The sequence below is a fragment of the Lepidothrix coronata genome, unplaced genomic scaffold (genome assembly GCF_001604755.1).
Source record: "Lepidothrix coronata isolate B3197 unplaced genomic scaffold, Lepidothrix_coronata-1.0 Scaffold10, whole genome shotgun sequence".
Lineage (NCBI taxonomy): Eukaryota > Metazoa > Chordata > Aves > Passeriformes > Pipridae > Lepidothrix > Lepidothrix coronata.
The window spans coordinates 6,749,902-6,774,461 of record NW_016690190.1 but is presented as its reverse complement, the minus strand read 5'-3'; the positions used below and the strand labels follow the sequence as shown (position 1 = coordinate 6,774,461).

Sequence of the window (24,560 nt, the reverse complement as noted above, 5' to 3'; positions counted from 1 at the left end):
ACCTGCTGCTGCCCACGGCCAAACCTCAGGAGAATATCTTGCCCCTGTGTAGGTGGGACACAGGGGTGGAGGGTGCTGGGTCACTGCAGTGCTGCTGGCACTTTTGGGGAAGAGGCTCAGTAGTTCTGGGTCTTTGCTAGAGAACACCACTGCCCAGCCACTTGCAGCACTTACCCAGTGCAGTGCAGTGGTGACCTCCCTGGGCTCCAGCCACCAGGAGCACCTTCCTTCTTGGATCTTCCAGTCAACCTGTTCTGTGTGTTAGCCACCGACCCCGTGCTGGTTGGGACTGTGTCCACTGGAAGAAAAATTAAATGCAGTCATCTTAAGTGTCCCTGGCATGGACTTGTTTTGTGCATCTTTGGGACTACACAAAATTTGTCCCAGAGTCAATGTCAATCAGTGTCAGCACTGTGGATGAAAAGGGAGGGATTTTTCAGATCCTCTGGTACTCCAGGCACTGCTGCTCACACACTCTCTCTCCCTGGGCCTTTCCCACAGGGAACTGCATGGAGCTCCAGAAGGCAAACTCAACATTCAATGTGACCAGCGAAAATGCCACCTCCCCTGTCATCGAGTTCTGGGAGTAAGTAAAGGACAGCCCTGTAGACCCCTTTCCTCTCAGACATATTTTCCCTGGGCAAGGGACAAACTCTGCAGTGGCACATTGTATTAGCCCATCCTTGCCAGAAGAGGACACAAGAGGGGGAGCTGGGCAGGTCAGAGTGAAGGCTCTCAGGGGCAGCACTGTCAGTCAAGGGTAACCTTGCTGGGCTCGTGGTGTTTATCTGGGGCTGAGCTAGCAGGCCTCAGAGCCATCTGACTTTGTCTTTCTCTGATGCTGTATTCCTGTCCCTCTGGACCTTTTGGCCTTCTTGATCTCACTGACCCTCTTTCTTTTGAATCCATGCTGCTATGTGATACCAGCATGTTCCCAGGAGGCTCTGGCATGGTGGGTGGTTACTTTTGTATGTGCGCTACTCTTATTTTAAAAATAGAAAAAGAAGTGATGTTTTCACTATAGAGTGACTAATATGCCAGCTACCCAGAGGATAAAAACTCACCAAAATCAAAATGAAGTTGTAGGATCAACTTATTTCACACTTAAATTTGGTCCCTCGTTTTCATTGTTTTCTCCCCTTGTGTTAGTTACCCTGAGATATGGAGTAATTTTATTTCTGGCATGAAGGCATAGGCCTGCTGGCTTGGAATCTCTGATGGTCCTCAGCATCCCCTGGGAGAGCAGGCCCAGTTAAGCACTGAGCCCTGGCTGCTGGACTGTGCCAGTAACCCCTCTGCTGCCACTGTGCATTTCCCTTGTGTGTTTAGCTGGATGGAGAGCTCTGCCCTCGCTGCCCTCAGCAGCACTGCTGGCTGCTGTTGGTGCATGGAGCACACACACAGTACCTCCAGGGCATCTCCAGCTTAGCACAGGCATGCTGCTCTTGAAGTTTTTAAATTTTCTTTGTCTCCTGCATGCTCCCTGAGCCTGTGCTCTCCCTCTGCCTGCTGCACACACATGGCCTACCTTAGACTACTTTTCTGGAGGCTGGATGCTGGAAAAGTTGATGTTTCCATCACTGCTGTGACCGTCCCGGTTTTACTGGGGAATAAGCACACAGGATTGGAAATTTCCACTGTCCCTTCTTTCTGATGCAGCATCTGTTCCTGCCTTCCCTCGGCAGGGTGGTAGGAGGCTTCTTCAAGAAGCTCTGACCTGTCCAGTGGGCTGACAGGCTCCAGAGGCCTCTTCTGGCTGCAGTACAGTTCCCAGTTAGTTACGGTCCACTGGCATCCTTTGCCCACTGGTTACATAGTCCATGTCCTTAGAAACAGACAAAGAGCAACATGACGAAATGTATCTTGGAGAGCAGTGTGATTTTTCCAACCCCTCTCTGATCCTCTCAATCCACCAAAAGGTTGTGGGGCAGGAAGGGCAACAGTGTGTATTAGACTGTGGTTCTTCTGCAGCACGACCTTCATTTTGGGATAATCACTGTCTTTTGCAGCAGGGTGGGCATTGATGCTGGGTTCCAAGGTAGTGCATGTCCCTCTCTGGCTGTCTCAGGCTTGGGGTTTTAGGATTACACTGTGGTGTAATCCCACTCAGATCCATCTGTGTGGTGTAGGAGATGGAGGAGGGTGAGTCCTTAGTTTTGTAAGCGATAAGGAACATTTGACATACACATGACATGGAAAGCTGCTGTTGTCTGACCTCATCTGAACCAGGGTCTGTCTAGCCCAGGATCTTATCTCCACGCTGGTTGAAAGAGGATGCCCAAGGTGGCCTCTTCTGACTGTGCAGTGGGGATTATGGCAGTCTTGGTTGGGTCTTAGTCACAGAATGGGATGCTGTGCTGCTCTGTGTCCTGAGATAGCTGCTTCTAAAGACAGAAGAAGTGTACTATGGAGAAGTGGTTGGACAGCACTGCTTCTTTGGTGGTCCTGATGGATTCTGCACGGTAAGTGTGGTGTATCCTTCGCTTTGAGGTTTGAAGCATGTCAGAAGTGCAGATGAACTTTGTAATGTGCATGAAAAAGGCCTGGGCAGAGCTTGTGTGTTCAAAATGTTGCATGATCTTGCAGAGAGCAGCTCTTACCATGGAGGACAATACAAATGAAGGGTGGGAGAGGACAGGAGAAGAAATATATTGGCCCAACAGGTCAGCCCTAGAGCGAATGTAGAAGCAAGTGTCTGTGCATCACCTTCCAGGCTGACAGTTTTTCAGGGGAGAGCACTGCTTGATTCCTTGGAGGCTTGCAGCTCAGACCTGAACCTTGTTAGTAAGACAAGGTTCTTGTCTCCCCAGAACCATCAGGCACTGAGAACCAGGGGGGTGTTGGGAACATTAGTGGCCAACATCAGTGACACTTGCATGTTCCTTTGCTTCCTCCCGATGCAGGAGGCGAGTGCTAAAGATCTCCGATGGCATCCAACACCTGGGTGGTCTCCGCTGGGAGCTGGCTCTGTGTCTCTTGCTGGCATGGATCATCTGTTACTTCTGCATTTGGAAAGGAGTCAAGTCCACAGGCAAGGTGAGTCCTTGGTTCAAGTCAAGACTCTTCCCTTGATCACAGCTGGAGTGCTTGTTCTAATCACCTTTTATAGGTTCAGAGAGGTCCTAGAGATTCTCTGGGAACCACTCCTGTCTGTGTAAGCTGCCAGGAGTCTGTAGGGCTCAACTTGCAGCAGGAGTGTGAGCCAGGCCCTGTGTTTTGGGTAGGAAAGGATGGGAGCACTGAGGCATCTCAGGGCATTAACTTCCAAGATGTATACACCCATCTGGTCCCTCTCCATCCACAGGCCCAGGAGACTCTGCAGTCTTCCTATGTGTGGGGTGGTTGCATGTTCGCTTCCCTCCCACTACAGTGTGAGCACGCAGCGTGTTTTTGCCTCTGATGGCAAGTGCAGCTGGAAAATCTTCAAATTCATTAGATATTAACAAAGGTAGCTCTGATGGCCTCAAAGCCCTCTCTGCCTTGTCACCATGGGGGTTGTCTTTTATTCTTTTTGTTTGTCCCAACTCTTCATACAGTTGCTCGTATTCTCCAGCAATAAAGGTTTCCTTTTTTATTCCCCACACTAGTCACCAAAGAGTTATATATTTAAATGCTTTTGAAAAGGATTGGTGTGACTGCCCAGCTCCATTCCATGCTCTCTCTGTCACAAAGTGTGCCACTCTCATTTGCACTGACCCCATTACTTTGTTTCTGCTACCGCCTCCTGACCCCATTCCCAGCCAGCTTTGTCTGGAGCCAGCAAGAACAGATGAAAATGAAAAGGTTTAGTGTGTTTCCTAAATGGTGTCTTCTCTGCATGTCTTGAACAAGACATCATGTGTGAAGGGGTGTAAATTTTAGCTGCACCCATTTCCATAAAGTTGATGGCATGGATGTTAGCAGTTCCCCCTGCTTCCAGAATAGTCTGGGTTATTAAACATGGCAGGGAAATCAAGCATCTTGCAGAGATGATATTTTCTGGTTTCCATGGAGTAAAATTAGAAGAAAAGAGCAACCACTTGCTGTGGTGACCTGTTAAAAGAAAGCAGAGGCAGTCTAATAACAGCAAATATGATACTGAGATACAGCAAACATAGTGTGGGAAGTGCCGAGAACAAATTTGATCTATTTCAGACAGAAGTACCAGTGATGGTGAGATCTTCTTGAAAACAGAAACCTTCTTTCAGTGAAGCAACAGTGTCCATAGGCTTTATCAACCCTCCACATATTTAATAACCTGACTAAAATGATGACTGTGGGAATACAACCCCACTGGGGAAGAGATACACCTTCCTTGTGTGGATTTGCCTGTGGAGGGTCAAACAACACGAGCTGAAATCACCCTACTCAGAACACCAGCAGCAGTTTGCATCCTCCAACGCAGGACCTGCTTGACCCCAAGGAGCACTCACAGATGCAGGAGGTTGTCACAGATGGAACCACTTTGCTGAGGCGTGTGGATCAGATTCAAATAAAACCCTGGATGTTGTTGACCAGCATGTGACAGAACAATCACACTGATCCCTGCAAGGTTCCTAGTGATGTAGTTAGTGCTAGCGATGCCCAAGAAATAAAAAGATTGGGTCTGATCCAAGCACTGACTAATATCTCGTTGGATCCAGATGTTCCTGTTGTTAGATAGAAGTTTGGCACTCTTAATACAGCAAAACATTCTCCAAATTCAGGTCTCTGGTCTCAGTGGAGATATGTGACTGACTGTTGAGTGAAAAGCTTAACACACTAATTTGCACAAGCTGTAAAGCACATAGGATGCTACCAAAATGTGAAATCAAAATCATATATCAATTTGTACTCTGAGCTCCTAAAATTGATGTTATTTAGAGATCCAGGCGAGAATGTGCAACCTGGCAACCTGGAAGAATGGGCACTAGGGTTCAAAGGCAGTAAGTTGTTTTTATGATTTTTGATTTTAATCTAGCTTTCACAGACTGAGAAAGATTAAACTTGCATCCTGTTATTTCCTGAAGGAAACCTTTGGTTGTGTGGTAAATACAGTGATGATGGTTAAACTTGCAGGACCTGCAGGTTTGATAAACTGTCACGGAAGAGCTCTAAATCAGAGGCTCCTTGAAAATTTGAGAATGAAATGAATGATGGTGTTTGCCTGTGTTGAAGGATGCTGTCCTTGGGTTTCTTCAGTGTTTAGGGTGCAGATGGGGATGGATCTGCTGCCACAGCCATCTCAGGCAATCCTGAGCTGCAGCAAGGAAGTGTTTTTCACTGACCACTGTGGTATTACCTGAGACTGCTGTGATATATAGAGAAGGGCACATGAAATGCATAGAAAACACGGAGCTGCAGGCAGAAATGATAATCTAGTATTGTGGTTTTTCAAGGACAGGCTATCTCTCAAATCCTTCTATCCTAAAATACAAAACTGAATCGCTGGAGAGTGTGTATCCTGACTCAAAGGAGGACTCACATTGCAGTGAGGAGCTTTGGACCTTGCTTTATTCACATGGAGTGTATCAGAGTGGATCCAGAAAAAATCTCTTTCTGAATCACCACTCAGATCATAAGAATTACCCAGGGGCAGAGTGAAAGTGGTCATACTGTCCCAGGAAATCATACGCTTGTTCTTTGTAGGACCTCCTTTAATGCAGAAACTGCTGCAGCTGCGGCACAGCCTGTAACTCCTGCTAAGGGATGGTGGCCTTTAGGTGGATTTCGAAACAGCTTATTCTGGATGGATGGGCAGGTGTGATGAATGGATCATTTCACATCATTACATTTTGCACTTCCTCCAGAGATGAGCCTTAGCTCTCCAGTGCACCACCGAGGCTGAGGAAAGAGCTGTGGGGTTGCGTCCAGGTGAAGCATGCTGGTGCAAGTCCTCACTCAGCACGTCCACACAGGAAAAACCTGAAAGAGCAACATTTCTTTTTTGGCCTAGCATGATACGATGGGCTGAACAACCTCTTTTCAGGGTGGCCAATAACTCTTGAAGGTGCGGAAGCAATGCAAAGGGATTAATGACATTACCTGAATTTCTGGGGAGGCTGTGAGCCCTTGGTATCAGTTTGTTTGTACGGGAAACATAGAATACAACGTTGTGTTGTGGTGGCATGCTACAGAAAGTAGCCTAAACAGTCCTGAGAGTGCCCTGGTAATCCCCAAATTGAGTGTTACATTTACCAGAGGTCAAGTCCCTGAAAGGATTACTGGATACCGGCCTCCAGCTTTCCCCCGAGGGATGTGGCTCCTTTGCTAGAGGAAGGAATTTCAACCCTACCTGAGTACATCTACATTGCTCATGGGGCTGGTGGCATAAAAAGCAGGAGGACACAGGTTAGAGGTTCTGTTTGGGTCTGCATCCGTGATGGCAATTCTGAGATGTGCTGCCCTGCTCTGCGTGAAATACCCGTGTTGGGTAATTGTACAGGGGTCAGTCAGAGGCAGCCTCTGTGAGTCCCTGCAGTGGGCAGAGGTGGGTGCCAGCCCTGAGCTGGGCACCCCCCACTGTCCCTGGTGGTCCTTTGGTGGCAATCACATTTCAGAGTGTATCTCTTACCTGCACATCCCTCTACCCTTACTACTAAATCCTGTGGAGAAGAGACTGTCTGTGTTTGATTCAGACTATTTGGAGTAGGGACGTGCAAATAGATACTGGGGGCAGCTCCTTCTCTGATGCATGTAGATATTACACTGCTGGCTTCAGTAGAGCTACTATGCCTCTAGCCTGGTGACACCCTGGCTCATGGTCTGGATTGCTCTTGGGACTAGAAAGGTTTTCTCTGGCTCCAGACATGTAATGGCATGTGACAATTTTTCTGGGTGCATTTTAGAATGCATTTCTTTCTATTGCAGGAGACAGGAAGGTGCTGGGTGAAGCAGCCTGATGTGTCCCCTGGCCATCTCTCCGAGCCCAGGGGTCAGTGCAGTGCTGCCAGCACTGGGTGCTCTGGCCCATGCTGCTCTCTCACACTTGTCCCTTCATCCCCCTCCCAGGTGGTGTATTTCACAGCCACGTTCCCATACATCATGCTGATTGTTCTGCTGATCAGGGGAGTCTCCCTGCCCGGGGCATCCCAGGGAATCCTCTTTTACCTTTATCCAGACATCAGTCGCCTTGGGGACCCCCAGGTAAGGTGGAGGGGGGACTGAATGGATGAGCTGTGCTTGCATGGATTCCTGTGCATGGTTTCCTACCCTCATTCTCTCCTTTTTGTTTTCCCACTTTCTTTCTTCCAATTTCTTCCTTCTGACTCCTCTTTTCCCCCTCGGTGGCCATAAGGCAGGGCTGTGATATTGGTGCATACTCTGACAGTCCCTGCTTTCTTGCCCTCCGGTGCTGTTACCTGAGTTGAGCCTGACTTGCTCAGGGGGCATGGGCACTGGGATTTAACCCTTCATCATGAGTGGTGCCAGCTTTCCTCCCCCTTTCCTGGGGAGGCTCCTCTGCTGCAAAGGCAGATGGTGCCACTTTGCACTGTGCTGGCAGCTTGTGGGGTTGAGCCCCGCTCCTGACATGTTTGCTTCAGCTTCCTGGGGAAGCATGCCGGATGCATGGATGGTGGGAGCCATGGCATGCTGCAGCAGCAGTCCCCAGGATCTGGCTGCCCTCCTTGCCTTCCCATCCCCGGTGAGAAATTCCTGCCTGTTTGACAGGAGGGTCAGCGCCCGACTGCTGCTTTTAATCTCTTTGGGACAAGTTCTTCCACGTTAAATCCTGGCTCCAGCTGAGCTGCTGTACCAGCCTTTGTGTGAAGGTGTTTCCAAAGGAGATTAAAGGGTGCCTGCTTGGAAAATAGGCCAGCAAAACCCTTGGTAACCTCATTAACTCTTTCTAGTCTAGCACCAGTGTTGCCTTGGTTATTAATTTTGTGAATGGGAACATAAGTGCTGGGGGAGGTACAGCTCCAGCTGATCCTGCCCTCCCTGATGGAGGAGAGAGGATGCCTCTTCCCTGGGGGCGGGGGGTATAGCAGTGTGTCAGAGGCTTCAGGTCATCCCCGGGCTCTGCCTGTGCCCAGGGTGCATCGTGGCTCCGTGCAAGTCAGTTTGACTTACAGCTTCTGATCCGGGGAGGTAAACACAAGTGTCCGGTTTCCAGCTTCAGGCAGTCTGGTTTTTATCATGGGAAAGACTCAGAGTTCCTACTCAGCTTTCTGGAAGTCACTCTCTGGTCAGGGCTGTGCCTGAGCATGGGGTGAGAAGCCTATTTTGCAGTGCCAGCTCCTCTCTTTCTCTATTTTGTCTGTGGACAGGAGGTGGGTAGGACAGCTGTTCCCTTGGCATGAAGGTGCAGGAAGGCTTGGAAGGGGGTTAGGACAGGTCTGTGTTTGCAGTGTTTGTGCCTCCATTCATGCTGATGAGGTGCAAGAGGCTTCTGAAATAATATTTTTGAATGGTGCTCCTTCCCTCATGAAAAGTCCTGTTGTTACTGTGGCTGCGTTGCCCAGGGGACTGAATTAAACCACCTCAGGCGTGGCATGGTTGGTACTAGTTGTGTCCTCATTAGGTCTGTCCTGGCAAACTTTTTCAATTACAGCCTGAGCTTTAGAAGCACAGTTTCCTTCCAGCCTGGAAAATGCTAATGTGCCGGTGGAAAAGCAGAGTAACCCTTCAGAGCAAGAGGAAAACTCTGATGAACCAGGGAAAGGAAAATTTGCTCCTTCGTCCCTCCCTCCGCAACTCCATCATTCCCCAGTGAATGCTTCACTTCTGTGGGAAAAGGAGTCGGCAGCAGTGGTTACCTTCCTCCAGCAAGCTTTAACCACCCTACTGAACCGATTAGCAAGGCTTGAGGCTTCTCTTTCATTTTCCCATCAGAGGGAAGGTTTAGTGCCCCAAGCCCCACGTGTGTGTGTCTGTGCCCCCCTGTGTCTGTGTAGGGACAGTGTGAGTCCTACCATGCCCTTGGGACCAAGTCGATTATACTTGATTTGTGTTCATAGGACAGTGAGCTGTTTACCCACAGCCCTGCACTGCCCGGCAAAATGGAGGATTCTTTAGTGCCTGGGAAGGGATTCTGGGAGTTAAAAAAAAAAATTAGGAACACCCTCTGCAATCTGAACCTTATGATAAAGGCTTCTCAAGGGGAGGTTTAAACAAAGGGCAAACAATAAACAAGGGGACAAAATCAAAACTCCTCTAAGTTGTATGAAAAACTAGGTGAAAAGAGGGGATGAATTATTTATCAGATTCTATCAAGGGAGCAGCAGCAGATGTGTCAGAATATCAGGCTGTTGTGTGGGAAATCATTGCTTTTCACCTGCCAAATGACCTTGGATAGAACCGGGAAATCCTGCCTATGAGAGTCAGGCAAGCTGATTGATGGTAGTCTCTTCTGGCCATGAAGTCTACAGTGCTCTAAATCTTCCCGCACCTTCATTTTCTAAATCTATGAAATGCTTATAATTAAAATGGTAAATGAATTGCATTTGACAGGTAGATCAGACTATACAGAGAAACTGCCAAATAAAAGTTTTGAATAATGAAGTCCAGTTCCACTTAAATACAAGCAGATAACAGCAAAACCACCAAAGAGATCATCAATTTTGAACTGTGTGCCTCCAAGCGAAATAAAACCCAGAAAAACAACCCCACAGTTAGTTTTTTATATATATAATAGTTAATATTATGATATTAGCATGTCAGCCATAACTAAGTCCAAAGTTTTTTCCCCCATCTTGATTGCATTTTCTGTGCTCCAGAAGGTTCCTTCTTATTTCATAGAACAGGTTGTGTTTTAACCAAAAGGGACTCATGGGGTCGTCTACCATTTCTACTTTTGTTCACTCCACCCTTTGCAATTATCAGTTTTATCAATTATCTATTTCAGTAGAAAATACTGGAAATTTATGAATATGATTAAGGAGAATGATCACTAGTGCAATCCACTAGTGATAAGCTGAAATGAGAGGAATTTAGAGAGGAATAAGGCTTAAGTGTGTGAAAATTGTCATTTAAAGAACTTTTCTCAGATGCTGGCAGGCTCTCTGTTGCTTGATGCTTTCATACCACTGCCAGGCACTGTTTAAATAGACAGATTTAAAGTGAGGACTGATGGGCTTGATGCAGAAAGTGCCAGCTGGGTGTTTGGGTTTGCTTTAAAGAGAAGAAATGTAATAGTCTCCTTTCACTCATATCAAATCTCAAGTGATTGTAGCTAAATTTCATTAAATTTAATGAGTGAGAATGGAGAAGGAGGTAAATTCAGCAGCCTCTGAGCATATCTGTCTCTGGAAAAGAAGTGAATGTTTCTCAAAACCTCCCACTCTTGTTTTCCTCTTGAAATTTCCAGAAACCCCTCCACCTTGCTGTATGTGCTTGCACTTTATCCAGTCTTTAGATAAAGGAAGAACTTTCTGTGACAAGCTGTTTTCCAGCCACCCCAGACGTGCTGAAGGCCCTTGAATTTGGGGGCTGTATCCCAGTCCTGGGGGCAAGAAAGCGCCAGAGGTGCCAAGGGCCAGCAGAAGTGTGCATTACTTTTCAGATATCCTTCCCTACATTCCTCTCATTTCCTTTCACCCCGATGGTTGCTTTTTGGAGCAGCGTTTGCCCCTGCAGTTTTCCCCCCGGGGGTTTTGCTTCCCAACAGGTATGACAGGAAGGGGAGGCAAGAGAAGAAGATGCCCCCAGTTTTTTGGGGGGGTCTGTCTGCTCTGCCTATGGCTGGAGAGGGAGAATGCTGATGGCTGGCTCATGGTTTGGACTGGAGCAGCTCTTACTGCTGAGGCTGTGCTGAGGATCAGCCTCTTAGGCCACCACAGGGAGGATGAGAGGTGTGTGCATCTTGCAGGGCTGTGACCAAGGGCCCCTGTAGCCACACTGGGGAAGAGGTCAGAGCCCCAAATCCTCTCCAAATTCAGGCCCTTCCTGATGCTGCTCCATGGCCAGCAAGAGCTGCTGCTTCCCAGCGAGAGGGGAGGGCGACCATGGGCTTGCTAAATATTATTTGTTCCCCTTATTTATTGTTTTCCCAGCAGGCCTTTGACTCGGCCCTGTGTGCTGGGTTTGTGCTGTTGCCGGCCCCCCGCCTCCCCTTCCTGGCGGCCGGAGTGTTTGTTTTCCTGCCGGAGGACAAACCGCTGTTCCTGTGTGTGGACACATGCACCAGCTGGGCTGCCCTGGCACGCTGTTCTTGCTCCCACCATGTGCCCTCATGCCCTGGCAGAGGGTCTGCAAGACCAGGCACTGCTCACACTCTTCCTGGGGGACAGAGGGCAGGTACTGGGCAGCAGGGAGGAAGAGCCTGTAGCCCGCACAGCAATGCCAAAGGGGCTCAGGGCTGGAATCATCTCCGCCTTGCTGGAGCAATGCATCCACGTGGGGTGAACCACAGCTGTATTTACCTTGCAGGGCTTCCTCCTCCCACGCCTCTTCCCAGCCCTGCCAGCATGGGACTCGGGTGGCTGTCTGGCAACAGCCGTGCAGCCCTGCTGAGTCTGATCTCAGAGCTGACATAGCAGGAAGGAATAAAGCTGTCTGTCTGTCTGCCCACGAGCAGCAGGGCATGGAGGACCATAAAGCTCAGCTTCCCAGGCAGCAAGGAGCATCCCTCGGAGCACTCCTTGCCCCTTCACACCTCCCTGGGGCAGGCAGCTGCATTTTTGGGGATGAACCAGAAACCTATTTGTTTTCTTGTGGTGTTTAAAGAAACCCCAGTGGTGGAAGGGCCCTGCTGGTTGTAAAGTGTCCCTATGGGTCTGCAGTTCCCTGAGGTGTGGGAGTGACATGAGGTCAGTGGTCTCTGATGGGGATTATGAGGGCCTTCAGTGCTGACACAGGGAGATTAAGTGGGAAAGAAAGCCCCTGTCCCCCATTCCCAAGGAGCCTAAGGATGTATTTTCTAAGCAGAGCTGGGGCTTGGGACTGGGAACATGATGCTTGGCTGAGTGTTGGCTGTACAGAAGGACCAGGAACATTTTACAGAAATGATAGTGACTTGTTCCTTGCCTCCTCTCCCCTGGGATAAATGGGAATGAGGGAAAGCCTGGCCTGTGCAGCAGGGCCCCAGGGCTGCACAGCTCTGTGCTGCTGCAGTGCTGTGGGGTGTGGGCTGTGTCTTGGGGCTGGGGCCTGTGGGCTAGTCCTGAGTGAAGGGGGAAAGGCAATCATCTGGAAATGGTGCTCCGGGAGTCTTGCAGCAAAACCTTAGGAATCACGATCTCCCCTTTTAAGGCTTGAGTGATATGTTTGTGTGGTGCAGTGGGTGGCTGGTGGGTAGTGCCAGCACCACAGGCTGACTTGTGAGCCATGATGTTGTGAGCAAAAGAAATGCTGGTTGAACTGTAGCTCAAGACCTGGGCGGTTTTTGTTCTCTACTCTGCATTACACCGAGTGTGACTCTCCACACAGCATGTACCCACCCTCTGCTGTATCATCACTGCCTGCTGATGGGGATGCTCTCAGCATGGCACCTGTATTTGATGTATGGCATACACTGGGGTTCAGTAACATTTGCTCAAAAATGGTCTTTACTGTTGTAAGTGCTTTGAGATCTTCCTAAGGAAGGATCTGTTTCAGTACAGGGTGCTATTAAATTTCAGTACAAGTAATAAAGCAAATATTGCCGAGAAAATTAAGGGACGAAGGAATGGCTATAACCATCTTGGATAACTGCAGCTCAGGTGTAAAGGTTTTGGCTAAAAACTGAGAGCAGGAGGTTATTACAAACTCAACAACATGTTCAAAGAAATTGAATTATGAACTAAATAAACTGGATGGCTTAGAAAACTGTAGACAAGAATAAAATCAAAATACCCATGCTGCCAATATACCAGTGAAATCTGAACAGGATAAACTTTACCAGTCTCTTTGGGAGCAGCAGCCAGAGAACAGCAGGATGTTTTTATCTGCAGTGGAAAGAGAGCCCTGTCTGACCCCAGCGAGCCCCTTTAGTCAGAGAGGTCTGGGAACAGTTGAAAGAAACATTTTTCTGAGTCACTGCAGGGAGAGAAATGAGCAGAGGCAGCAGGTTGGGAAGGAAAGATTTTTTCAGCTGTTTGCTGAAGTGAGTGGTCTGTGTAGCCCCCGTGAGCCCATGGGGCTGGATGGGCAGCACTGCCTTTGGTGAGAGGCTGGAGGAGGCTGGACCCTCTTCCAACCCCACTGCTCCTACAGTCCTGGGAATTGCTGCTGCTGCTAAACTCCATCACTAGTGGGTCAGGAGCATGTCTTGTTGCATCCCACTGACCCCCACTGAATTTGGGAACTGCAAGGAGGCTGGGAAGGTCATAAATGTGTCTTGGTTTCTGGCCCAAGAGCTGTAGTAACCTTTTAAAACACGAAATAATGTGCGCACAGCCTGAGCTGGTGCTCGCAGTCATGCTGACTAAGTAGGATCATAAGCTCTGCAAGTCAAGCTTAGCTTTATTTACAGTTTCTGCTACAGGCTGCCTTGCTTCAAATGGGAGCATATGCTAAGGCAGGTCCTGTATTCCCCAAAGATACCCCTTTGGGGCTGGACTCCCACACAGTCCGGTGTGCATCCCAGAGCATGCAGCAAAGTGGGGAGCCTACAGACCCCGTGCTGGTCTCTGCTACACAGTCGGGGATTTTAGAAATGAGCCACTTCATAAGCCACGGAGCTAATGAAGCTTGGTGTCTTGATATTTGGCTTCTACCACGGATGGTAAAGCAGCAGTTCTTTTCCTGCCCCAGGGGTATTTCTCATGTCTCTCGTTTGTGTGATTTATCTGATATTTAACACTGGTTGACTCTTCCTCCCTGTAGCTTTCTGCTCAGTGGGGACCCTGAGTTCCTGTCTTTTTCCTGTTCCCTAACTGTTCTGAAATTCATAGGTAGTTGATATTCTTGAGGTTTCTAACAACTGTTAAATCTGGTTGAAACTTGTCAACTGGGTCTAATGTTACGACAAGCATGGGGTAGGCAGTTTAATGACAAAAGTCTTATCTTGACAAATTAAACTACAAGAGCTACAAACCCCATGAGAGGGTGTGTTTTGAGCTGGAATTTGATGGAAAACAAGAGCTCTAGCAATAACTAGCAAAATAAAAAGCAAACCTAACAAAACATTTCACCCCAATCTGTGCAAAGATGTTTAAATTATTGATGCAAAGGTGTCAGCTGGTCCAGCTCACCTCAGTCCCTTGCTGTGCCTAAAAGATAGCTGCAGAGTGAAAGCTGTGCCCTTACTGCCCACAAGCACAGTGATGCTTTAGGAATCAATTTTTTAAAGGGCTTTGATCTTTTTCTAGTATTTTTGAAATGAAAAAAATAACTAATACTGTGCTCTCTAAACACATCTTCCCATTCATCTCCTCCAAAAAGAGTAAAATATACTGAGGTCAATCACTTTTCCGACTTCCCAGTGCCTTGAACTAGGTGTTCCAGTCCCACCTCATCACCTGTCCCTTCCCATTCTACAAATCAGAGACTTGATCTCACTCCCTTTTTGATCTGAAACCCAAAGTCCAGGATTTCCATGGACCAAAGTGGAGGATATGGGGTCAAACATCAGGTTGCTCGCAGGAAAGTCAGAGAGAGCAGTTTCACCAAATCCAGCCCTAGCAATGCTCCTCTTTCTCTCCCTATGGACAGCCTTGCTGGGGTTTGCATCAGTGGGCAGGGAGAGGATTCATTGTGTGCCTGTGCCTTGAGCTAAACCTGGAATTTCCTCCAGAAAAACCACAGCTAATGGTACCCTAGCATGCCTTCATGAGGCCTATCAGCCCAGGAAGGGGAAGAGGTAAATATGAAACCAAACCTCTTGCCACACGATTGCACTTTGGCCAGTGTGGAAGAGGAAGGTCAGAACAGTGCTTTGGTAAGGGTGGCCTGAGCAACAGGGGTGGCTGGGCAGGTGCTGCCAAGCTGACCATTGCCTCAGGACATGAGACCTTGGCTGACAGGTACAAGTGTGATTTGAAGTCATCAAAACCAATGTGGTGCTTTCCATTAACACCTGTTCTTCTCAGAGGGGTCCTGGGGCAAGGCTCATGTTTGTCTGAGGGTGGCACTGCTGGGAGAGGACCGTATAGCCAAACGGAGACTTTTCTCATAAAGTTGTCCCAGTGATACTTTTCTTCTGCTTTTCTTTCCTGACTAGCTTATCTTTTGTCTAAAGAATGTGGCTACCCTTCAGCAGTGGTTGGATTATTGTCTCATCTCTGTTTTATAAACCCCTTGGGAAAAAAGACCTTAGAAAACAGAGGTTTATTAAATAATGTTTGTCATTGCTTCATTCCTCGCTGTTGGTTCCCGCTTTTGCTGTTCTCTGCAGAAGGCAGTGACAGTGGCTGCATTGGTGACTGCACACAGCTAGGCTTTCAGATCAAATTTGGCATTGACAAATGTCAGCCTTGGAGCACTGGGATGTGTTATTGACAGTGAGAGCAAAGCGCCTCATGGGAATAACAGTGGTTTTGCATGTTCTTTTAGGAGCTGTCTTTTGCAAACAACTCTGTTTATTTCTAGTACTCCTCTCCTCCCCAGTTAATTTGCTTTTAAGTATTGGAGCCTTTCCATTAGGTCTTGGAGAAAAGGGCCACCACCAGAAGCTGTATCCATGCTACTCAGAGGGAGACCAAGCTTACCCAAATCAAGTTCCCCTTCTCTGGTAGCAGAGGGTTCCCTCAGCTCTCATGGGAAGTATTTATCCAGTCTCTCCCTGCTGGAAGGCTCTCCACAGTTGCAGGGTTCTGCAGATTTGTCAGAGAAAGAAAGAGGTGATGAAGAGCTACATGGGATGTGGGTTGACAGGGCTCCTGATGCATTCCTTCCCTTTGGCACTCTTAGGCCCCTTGGGTGCCTCACTGAGGACTGTAATTCCTGGCACACAACCTGCCTCTAGAGAAGGCTTGTCTACGTGCTGGGTACTGCTGACCTCCCAATCCCTGGCCTTTCTGCTGCTTTCAGCAGTCTCCAGGCTCTGCCTCTTTGCATCTGTGCAGTGTCTGCGCTGGCCCTGTCTTCTCACCTCTGTTTACATCTCCCTTGCAGGTCTGGATGGATGCAGGCACTCAAATCTTCTTTTCGTATGCAATTTGTCTGGGATGCCTGACGGCTCTGGGCAGCTATAACAAATACCATAACAACTGCTACAGGTAACTGGAGCATGGCTCTGCTGCCTAGAGCCTTCCCCTCCCTGAACATCAGCGTGCAGAGGCTGGTGAACTGCTGGAGGCTACTGGCCTTCTGAAGTGTCATGATTTCTGTTCCTACTCAAGGTGTAGGAAGACTCTTTCCAGGTGTTTTTGCCCCAAATCCAGCTCTCTGTGCTTTCTACCCAAGGGACTTTTCTGTCTGTGCCATGTTTGACAAATTCCCTCTTCCACACCCAACAAAGTTAGATCCTCTTCGCCAGCTTTGTGACCCCAGCCCAAATGACAACCTCCCCTATTACATGGATGCACAAGTAGCAGTAGGGGAGGCAGAGCTGTGAGATCTTAAATGGCTGTAGACTGGACCCCTTTCACCTTGTGATTTATCCCTCCGTGGTTCACTTGGACCCAGTGACCTGCACAGCTGTCAGTGCTCTGGGTTCCTATGTGCTGCCTGCATATAAACCTGCAGAGGGGACTTCTGTTTCTTGCATGCTGGGCTGCATGAACAGAAATGGGCAGGTTGCCAAATAGAGTCAGGCTGCCAGGTTGAAGTGGTCAGGTGAAAATACCCTCATTTTGCAGTAGGTGTATTCAGCACCTGGAGCTGCATCCCCAGGGGTAAAAGGGTAGTGTGAGAGGAAAGAGGACACCTCTAGGTAGACCTGCCCACCTCTCCTCCCACCGTTTCTCTGCTGATTCTGTTGCTCCCGGCACTGGGTTCTCCCCCTATCTTTTAAACTCAAAATTGTGGTTGTTGCCATGGAAGGTCCAGGCAGACCACTGCTACATGATCCTTGCTTGGCATCTTTCTCTCTCTTCACCCTAGGAGAAGTTGATTCCAGCTGCAGGGGTGCCTCTCCAAAAGCAGGTGGGCTGGGACTCCTCTTTCTTTCCACGTCCCATCTCCCAGATTCAGTTTTGAGAGAAAAAGCTGTAGGAAAAGAAGAGATAATGGATCTGTCTCTGGCCTGCTACATGTCCTTGGACATTAGCCCTTTGCACCTCCAGTCTAATGTGTAGCATGGGGATGATGACAGGGACTGCTCAGCAGCAATGTTGTAAAGGGCTTCAGTAACTGCAGCTGGGAAATGCTGTGGTAAGGGGAGGGATGTCTGTTTGCACAGAGACCCTTTATGCTATTTGGCTTTTCTAGGAAAACTGTTCTTAGTTCCAGAACATGCCTATTCCCAGGCATGGACCCAGTTTCAATGAGTTAGTCCTGTGGTCTCCAGACTTGATTTGGATAGGCAGACAGACAGAACCAGGCTATAAGAGGGCAGAGGGACAGCAGCATGGTGCCCCACTCTTTTATGCCAGGCCCAGGGTAACCTTCAGTGACCTGGAACAGGAAAGGATGTGGGGAGGAGGAACCATTATTCAAATGGTTCAAGAAAGTACCAAACAGCATAAACCATTTCTTGTTTTCTGGGACAGTTAGGAAATTCTTCAGTGTTCCCTGGCTTTTCACTTTTTCAAGTGCAAATCTGCAGAGAACTCTTTCCTCTGGCCATTTTCTGCATGTTTCTCTCTATCTTGACACCTCTTCCCACCTGCTGGATGGCTGGAAAACACCTTCCAGTCCATGCCTTTCCAAGGAGGGTTTGACCTGTCATGCACACATCCAGGGGAAAGAGAAAGAAACACCAGGAAGGGACAGGAACTACTTGAAAAAAGTGGGAATTTGTAAAAAGTGACTCAGAATATAATTTGAATGGAAACCAGGCAGTATATAGAACTGGAGAAATGAGGTTCTGGCATGGCTTCCCATTGGGTTAGCTGGGCTTGGTGGAGTGTGACCCTTCTTTCCAGCTGGAGATTCATTGGCCTCTTTTAGTCTCTCCTGCCTTAGAAATCAAATGCCAAGGCAGAGCAATGGTGTTAGGTGCTGTGCAGTCCTTGACAATGCAAAGAGCTGCGCCTTGGAAGGAATAATCTGAATTTGTATGATATAGAAGCTCTGGATGAATTGTACTTTCTCTGTAGTCAACATTCAAGGAGGGGCAGGGAACCCCAAAAAAGCTAGATACCTGAAGACTGATGCAGAAAATCACACTAGGTTTGCAGAGCAGCATTTAATAAAGTCAGAGTGGGCCACGAGATGCCAGAAGGAGCACGTTCAGTTTGGTTCAGAATATTTCAGAATGATGCTGCAAATGTTATTGTTGTCCCCAGGGTTGCAGTCACAAGAGGACTGGGGAGACTGGAGCATGAAAAGGAATTGGATAGATAAGAGCTGTTTAGTTTAAAGAGTAGATGGATGAGAATGAGATGAAACAGAGACAAAAGGGAATAGATCAGAGAAAATAAATTGGATGGCTCTGTTTATCTTTTTCTCATAATGCAAAGACCAGGAGATACCTAGTAGTGCTGAGAACCAAGAGGATTGTAACTGGTCTGAGAAAGCTATTAAGGAAAAAAAGCATGCCCCCTTTTCAGTCAAAAATAAACTCTGGTACACTCTGCTACAGGAGGCACCAGGAGAGAGAGAGGGAAAAAAAAAAAAGAAAAAAACCCTGGCATTCAGATTCAGACAATCTCATGAGCAAGGACCTTAGGTGTGGAATGCATCTGCTGTCCTTGGGTGAGACTTTCCCCTGGGGAAATCCTGGTGTGTTGTCCACACTGGGGCAGCTTCCTGCAGCTCCTGCTGCTGAGCTGAGCTGTGTGCTTGGGAGAGACGCCCTGCTGTGGGCACAGTGGCTGGGGCAGAGGAGCGGGTGCTGCCCTGGGGGCTTCCATGGGGTGTGGGCCATACCTGGACCCCCACCTGGCTGATGCTCTGCCCCCTTCTCCCAGGGACTGCGTGGCCCTCTGCTTCCTCAACAGCGGCACCAGCTTCGTGGCTGGCTTCGCCATCTTCTCCATCCTGGGCTTCATGGCAGAGGAGCAGGGTGTGCCCATCGCCGAGGTGGCAGAGTCGGGTGAGTGGGGACTGTGGTGGGATGGGGCTGTGGGGGTGCTGTCCCTTGAGCCCCCAATGACAGGAACATGCCTGCAGGGCACCTTCCTTGCTATAGCTGCAGGTTCCTATCCTGGTGGGCAGCTTTGCTCTCTGCCAAAAACCAAGAAGAAACAAAAGCACACTCATGAAATAGTGAGATAAAACAGCTGTGGTTTGAGGTTAATCTAAGTTGCCTCTAAGGACAAGGGATTAGGCAACTGCTGCCCCTTATAGGGAGGGTGGTGAGGTGACTGCATGGCGTATGCCCAGGCTTGTGCTGTGCTTCCTGGGCTCAGAGACTTCCCCTGGCTCCCAGACCTTGCGATGGTGATGCAGCCAGTCCCCTTCCTTCCCCTCCTGCTTTTCCTCCACCCCTCCAGGAGTCTGAGTTCCACGCACAATGCAGGTATAACTGGAGTGAGAGGCTGCATGGCCACAAGCTGTACCTTGGCTGGGTGGCTGCTCAGGCAAGTCTGCCCCAGTTGTGTCATGCTGCTGCCCTGGCACTGCCCGCTCTGAAAGCCCTTCTCCCTGCAGGGCCTGGCCTGGCATTCATCGCCTACCCTCGGGCTGTGGTCATGCTGCCCTTCTCCCCGCTCTGGGCGTGCTTCTTCTTCCTGATGGTTGTTTTGCTGGGACTGGACAGCCAGGTAAAGGTGCAGGTGTAGAGTGATTCCCTGCCAGACAAAAGCTGCTGTCTTTCCAGGACAGGCTTCATCTTGGCTGAGGGGGATCCACCGGGACTGGGAGGCTGGTAAGGATGGGTTGACAGAGATGGGATCTCTGCTTTTTGCAGTTTGTCTGTGTGGAGAGCCTGGTCACAGCTCTTGTGGACATGTACCCCACCATCTTCCGCAAGAAGAACCGCCGGGAGACCCTCATCCTGCTGGTCTCCATCATCTCCTATCTGGTTGGACTGTTGATGCTCACAGAGGTATTTTGGGCTCAGACCACCTGCATGGTACTTGATGGGGCAGAGGGGGTCCTGGTGGGTGGTGAGGTCAGTGCTGGGGCTGGGAGCTTGCTGGTGAGTCCCACCCTGCTGCATAGCCTGAGGAGGCCGCCCTGCCCTGCCCATGCCATTCGCATTTTCCCTTCCAGCCCTCACCCCTTGTGCCAGTCACAGTCCTGACACTTCTCCTGCCAAGGCTGATAGCTGGAGCTCTAGACAGCCCATATTTTGGCTATAGACTTATCTTTACACAAGCCAAACCTTTTACAGCTCTAGCCTGTTGCATGGTAAGGGGAGTGTCTTTGTTCTGAATGGAACTACATGAACATTTGATGTAAGGAAACTCAGTGGGCCCGAGTATGCCCCTTATCTATTATACTGATATACTCTGTATTACTCTTGTGATTAATTGCCTTGGAGTCAAACTGTTCTGGTTTAAAACCTTTAACTGTGCCTACCAGTATGTGTGTGTGTATTGATGCTGCCCTGATGCTCTTTGCACTTTCTGTTTTCATTTGGGCATAATTTTGAAAAGGCTGCTTCTGATGCTGCAGGTGCAACATCGTTGCCTGGGCTTACCCACCTGCCTGTTTTGTAGGCAGCCTTGCAGACCTGGGCAGTGAAACAGCCAGGCTGCACACACAGTTACTTCCCTCTGCAAATTAGGAGCCTAAAGTAAATCAGATGGATTGCGTATCTTAAGGGGGTTCCCATCCTCACTTCCAGCTACAAGAGCTGCTTTGGTTTTGTCTTCTCCTAAAATATCCCCACAATCTCTGGCAGTCTGTTGCCCTGCCCTGCCCTGAAATGAAGGGTTGCAGAGACTCCTGAGAGCAGGGTGGCTGCATGTCCCCATCAGGCCTCAAGCACAAGGGACATGCCCTTTGCAGTTGGCTAAAACCCTGCCCCAGAGAGAGGAAGATGCCTCCACCTCTGGGGAAGATGCTGAGTTTGTTTCCTGCTCTGGCTCTTGCTCTTTGCCTGATTTCTCTTCCCTCTCTCCCTCCCCATCTCACTTTGCTGCCCACTTGGCCCTTCCCAGGGTGGGATGTATGTCTTCCAGCTCTTTGATTACTATGCTGCCAGTGGCATGTGTCTGCTCTTTGTGGCCATCTTCGAGACTCTCTGCATCGCCTGGGTCTATGGTGAGTATGAACCAGGGAGGGATCCCCAGCTCTAGTCTCTCAGGCTCTCGCCTGGTTCATCTCAAAATGCTGGTCTGTAGCTCGCTCAACTTGGTAATTGCTTTGCAGCACAAGGCAGACATCTAAACCCTCGCTTTGGTGCCCCTGGACTCAACCTGAAGGGGATTTCTCACAGGAACACCCTGGGGCATCTGCTCAGCAGACATCCCCTGCATGTTCCTTTGTGCTCCTGCTTTTGAGGCCTTCCTTTGTTGGAGACTTGCAACTGTCTGAAAAATCTTTTCCCAGCCTGTATATAGAGAGACCCTCAAACACTTTTGAGAGCCCTCTCTTAGCCTTGATGCTCACAAGGGACGGGTGAAACCTGGGTTCAGGTCCTAGCCTTGGAGATGATGAGAGGCTGGCCCTGCTGACCCACTGGACTGTTCTGGGGAGAGAGGAAGTTAGTCCAGGACAAAGCATGAACCTGGCCACACTCCTGATGAGCTCCCCGAGAGGACTGTTTGCAATGCTGAGGCTACTGCCTCATCTTCTGGGGAGCACCCCAACAGTGGTGCAGCAGGGCCCTGCTCTTGCAGACCCCACTGCCCTACTTCCCTGGTAGCAGTGAGGTATCTCATCCTCCCCCTCTTCCGCAGGTGCTGAGCGTTTCTACGACAACATCGAGGATATGATCGGCTACCGGCCATGGCCCATCATCAAATACTGCTGGCTTTTCATCACCCCAGCTGTCTGCATGGTGAGGGCCCACAGGAAAAGGAGCTGTGGGGAGGAAGATGGGCAGAGCTGGGTGCCTCTGAGAAACAGACACCTGCATACATGGAGAGGGATGTGCATGCGTGTAGGGGGTTATGCGGCCTACACGCATAACCTGTGGGAGCCTCTTGTTCTATGTGCTTGGAGCTTTGGGGGGCAGATGAGGTGCTGAACAAGGGGGAGTGCGGCCTGAATCAGCTGTGATAGAGGTGTTTGGTGGTGGGGTGAGCTTCTTGATGCTATGCCTGGTACTGCCTATGGGGGCTGTCCCAGCAAAGCTTGTCTGTTGCTGTCCTGGGTTGCTCTTTGTTACCACAACACTGTGCAGGTGTGTACTCACCAGGAACACCTCTCTTGGCTCATGGTGTTGATTTTCTTTCTCTTTTTTTTCTTTTACTCTTTCACCTTGCCAGGCAACCTTCTTGTTTTCTTTGATCAAATACACCCCGCTGACTTACAACAAGAAGTACGTGTACCCGTGGTGGGGTGACACCCTGGGCTGGCTGCTGGCCCTCTCCTCCATGGTGTGCATCCCTCTCTGGATCATCTACAAACTCTCCACCATCAAAGGCTCCCTCAGAGAGGTGAGGTTGGTGCTCTGGGACCAGGGCATGGGCTGTGCTTCTGTGTTGAAGTCCAGCCTTGCAGGGGGATCATTTGTGTGTTGCTGGTTAATTAGCAGGGAGCCCAGAATAAATCTCTTGAATGAGTCCATTGCTATAAGAGACTTGGGTTTTTAAGTTCTGTGTTGCTGGAGGGCTGCTCCAAGCTGGCTGTTACCTCTTCATGCCCTTTTTTTATTGCTTCTGTCTCTTTGCAAGTACTAATTGGAAAAAGGTCATTAGATGGAGAGGACAAAGATGATCTCCATGTTGCCCTTAACTGAGTCTTGAGGACTTGCTCTGAGAAAGCTCCAGATGCCCTGAGCATTGTGGTCATCTGAGTTCACCAGTCTGTGGCTGAGGCCATAGGTACAGAGTGGAGGGGATCACTGGAGATTTGGAGTTCCCATCACAGTCTCAGTGTCCTGGATCTGCCCTGCTTCCAGAGCTGCTGGGATCCATTGCTGGCTGCACTAGATCTTATTGAGAGGGCAGGGATCTGGAAAGTCAGACCTTGCTCCAGATGGGCATCCCATCCCTGCCATGGCTCATGGTTTCAGGGAGAGATTTCACAAACAGTCCTGAACTCCCAGGATCCCACCCATTCTCTGCACCCTGCGAATGTTCGAGAATGTGTTGTGACAGCAATGGGGCTCTGACCCCTGTGTCCATCACAGACAGGGAGGAGTGGACACAGGTGCAGGGGCTTGGCAAGGGCCATGCAGTGTAATGTGGTATGAGAGTAGCCCCTTGTGCACTTGCTGTCCCAGTTAAAGCCAAACCTGTGTGCACAGACTCATCCTTTGCAGCCTGTGCTGGTGGAGGAGTTGACCTAGATGTACTTGGTCACCAGTTTTTCTTTGGACTGCTTTGTAGCTCTGACCTGGAGCAAATGGAGGACAGAGCTGTCCTACCATGTCTCAGATCTCTCACATGCTCAGTGCTTGTCCTGGGACAAGTGGTTGGAAGATGAGTTTACCCCCTCAGTTTCTGAAGTGCTGACTGTCCTTGTTTTGGACATCTTGAGCATATAGGGATCAGACCTGCAGCCCTGCCTGGCTGGCTGAATGAAACCCAAGACTGGAAGGGAAGGACCCACATGACCTTTTGTCCTTGCAGCTGTGTTTAGTGCCTGTCTTTGCCTTCCAGAGGTTCTGCCAACTCACCTGCCCACTTGAGGACTTACCTACCAGGCCGGGCATGGGACAGCCCCTTCCCGCCACCAGATCTGGCCTCCTGACGCTGACAGAGCTCGAATCTAATTGCTAGGACTGGTGTGGCTCTCCCTCCCCTCCCCTCCCCCAGGATGGTTTCTATACAGCATTTACCACCTGTTGGATAACACAAGGATTCTTCACTTGCTGAGAAGAGAGGGATTTCTGGGCTGAGCTCCCCTGGCTGGAAGATTTGAAGGGCTGAGGAAGAGTCAGCCATGGAGATGGTCTGTGTGGAGTTAGCAATGCACCTTAATTCTCTCCCTGAAGAGGGCTTTGAAGGGGCAGATCAAGCACCAGTGTTCCTGAGCATCCCCAGGCTTCTGGTGGGCAGAAAGGAAGGACTGACCCTGGAATGGAGAGTGTCAAAGAGCCTCAGAGTTATGGCTCCAGTGTGGACTTTGGGAGCTTCTCCATTTATTCCATTAAATCCATGTTTTTCCCCACTAGATCCGCTCTGTCTCAGTTTTGTCTCACCAGCATCCCTTGCCCGTGGCATGTTAGGTGAGATGTGTGTCAACAGAGCTGTGCTGGGCTTTCAGGTCTGGATCTCTGTTGCACTGGCACAGTGGAACAGGAGGGTGGCCAGAGGAGAGGAAGCTTGGTAAGCCCTTGTATGTGGCAGCCCTGGGGTACCCTAGGTGAAGAGAAGAGTGCAATGGCATCTTCTGATGGAGCCCTTGCCAGCTCCCAGACAAAAGTGTCGTCCATGTGATGAGTCACTGGGCTACTCTCAGGGTCTGAGAGAAGCATGGATTGGTGTTTTTTTCTTGCAAGTGAGGGATCATGGGAAGCTTTCCCTCGTCTCTTCAGGTCTGTGTCTTTTTTATGCTGACTTGCCTTCCAGGTGCTTTAGGACCAGTCATTTCAGTTTTCCTGCATGTGGAAGAAGAGCTGAGTGGTGGAAACGGAA

At 49.5% G+C, this 24,560-nt stretch overlaps 1 protein-coding gene across 2 annotated transcripts in view; it reads left to right on the top strand.

Annotated features, from left to right (window-relative positions):
* LOC108492424 (sodium- and chloride-dependent GABA transporter 2-like) overlaps nucleotides 1–24,096 on the top strand; it is a 32,776-nt gene extending 8,680 nt beyond the window's left edge. For both annotated transcript variants that reach the window (XM_017804744.1, XM_017804745.1), the window contains 11 exons: nucleotides 502–586; nucleotides 2,904–3,036; nucleotides 6,970–7,104; nucleotides 15,934–16,037; nucleotides 18,834–18,958; nucleotides 19,516–19,628; nucleotides 19,775–19,912; nucleotides 20,973–21,075; nucleotides 21,714–21,814; nucleotides 22,245–22,415; nucleotides 23,583–24,096. In XM_017804744.1, the coding sequence (XP_017660233.1) occupies nucleotides 502–586; nucleotides 2,904–3,036; nucleotides 6,970–7,104; nucleotides 15,934–16,037; nucleotides 18,834–18,958; nucleotides 19,516–19,628; nucleotides 19,775–19,912; nucleotides 20,973–21,075; nucleotides 21,714–21,814; nucleotides 22,245–22,415; nucleotides 23,583–23,702 (1,328 nt within the window). In that variant the 3' untranslated portion in view covers nucleotides 23,703–24,096. The remainder of the gene's footprint in view (nucleotides 1–501; nucleotides 587–2,903; nucleotides 3,037–6,969; nucleotides 7,105–15,933; nucleotides 16,038–18,833; nucleotides 18,959–19,515; nucleotides 19,629–19,774; nucleotides 19,913–20,972; nucleotides 21,076–21,713; nucleotides 21,815–22,244; nucleotides 22,416–23,582) is intronic.
* Nucleotides 24,097–24,560: the final 464 nt, after the last annotated feature.